Source organism: Alligator sinensis, unplaced genomic scaffold (assembly GCF_000455745.1).
Source record: "Alligator sinensis unplaced genomic scaffold, ASM45574v1 scaffold1060_1, whole genome shotgun sequence".
Lineage (NCBI taxonomy): Eukaryota > Metazoa > Chordata > Crocodylia > Alligatoridae > Alligator > Alligator sinensis.
Window position 1 is genome coordinate 264,444 of NW_005842907.1, and position 1,160 is coordinate 265,603.

The window sequence follows — 1,160 nt, forward strand, 5'->3', positions numbered from 1 at the left end:
TCCGGGCAGTGCCAGGGTGCTGCAAGCACCTGGGCAGCTGGCCACATGTTTGTTTGTGGCTCACTGCTGGGAAGGTCACTGCCCGGGCAAGGCTGCGCTGGGGGATAAAGGCAGCGTGGAGGGAGCCCCCCTGCACAGGCAGTCGCAGCAGCCAGAAGAACAGCAAGCCACGGCTATGGGGTGAGTGCTGCAGCTGCTCTGGGGCCCAGGGGATAGGGTCTTCAGCTGCTGGGGCCGGGGGAGGGTGTGGTAGGCACTGAGGGGGGGCTAGGACATGTGCTTTAGGCAGTAAGCGACTTCCTGGAACAACTGTCCCCCAGCCGTGGCACTGCTGTGGGGAAGCCTGCAGCACTGTGCCTCAGCAGGTTCCAGTGGGCTGAGCAAGCCCCAAGCTCACCGGACCCAGGGGACGGGAGGATTCTCAGCCCGACACCAAGGGCCCAGGCTGCTCTGCTCACACAGCTCTTCCCACAGGGCCCCGATGCTGCTGATCGCCACTTTGGTGTGGGGGGTGCTCGCCACCGCCAGCGAGGGCCCAGTCCCACAAGGTAGGGGCAGGGGCCTTGGGGGGAAGGGGCTGGGCTGGGTAGGAGGACTTGTCCGCCCCACCAGCCAGCGCTGCCAGGTGAGCCCGGGGGGTCGGGGCAGGGGCTGCCCAGCATCTGTGGGCCCGCCCTGCTGCTGCTGTCGCTGCGGGGTGCAGTGGAGCCGATCCACTCCCGGAGGGGCTGCCACCTGTCCCCAGTGTCCCCTGCTGGGACCTGGCAGTGCAGGAAGGAGGGTGCCTGGGGGGCCGTGCGCCAGCTGCAGCTGATGCCGGTGCTTGCCCCGCAGTGTGCGGGAAACCCAAGAACTCGCCGCAGCCGTTGCAGCGCATCATCGGTGGCCGTATGTCCGGCAAGGGCCTGTTCCCGTGGCAGGGCCGGTTGGTGTCGCCACACAACCTCACGGCGGGGGCCACGCTCATCAGTGACCAGTGGGTGCTGACCACGGCCAGGAACATCTACCTGGGGCAAAACGCATGCGCCAGCCCTGAGGACATCGCCCCCACCCTGCAGCTCTTCCTGGGCAACAGGGGACAACTGCCCGCGGGCGCTGTGGAGCGTGTGGTCCTGCACCCCAACTTCAACTCCACCGACTGCAACGGCACCTCCAACAGC

General features: G+C 67.5%; 1 protein-coding gene across 1 annotated transcript in view; it reads left to right on the forward strand.

The window, feature by feature from the left end:
* The first annotated feature begins 70 nt into the window (after nt 1-70).
* Nucleotides 71-1,160, forward strand: part of HP (haptoglobin) — a 1,491-nt gene continuing 401 nt past the window's right edge. Inside the window, exons 1-3 of the mRNA XM_006036024.3 lie at nt 71-180; nt 475-548; nt 835-1,160. Of these exons, the coding sequence (XP_006036086.2) occupies nt 176-180; nt 475-548; nt 835-1,160 (405 nt within the window). The 5' untranslated portion in view covers nt 71-175. The remainder of the gene's footprint in view (nt 181-474; nt 549-834) is intronic.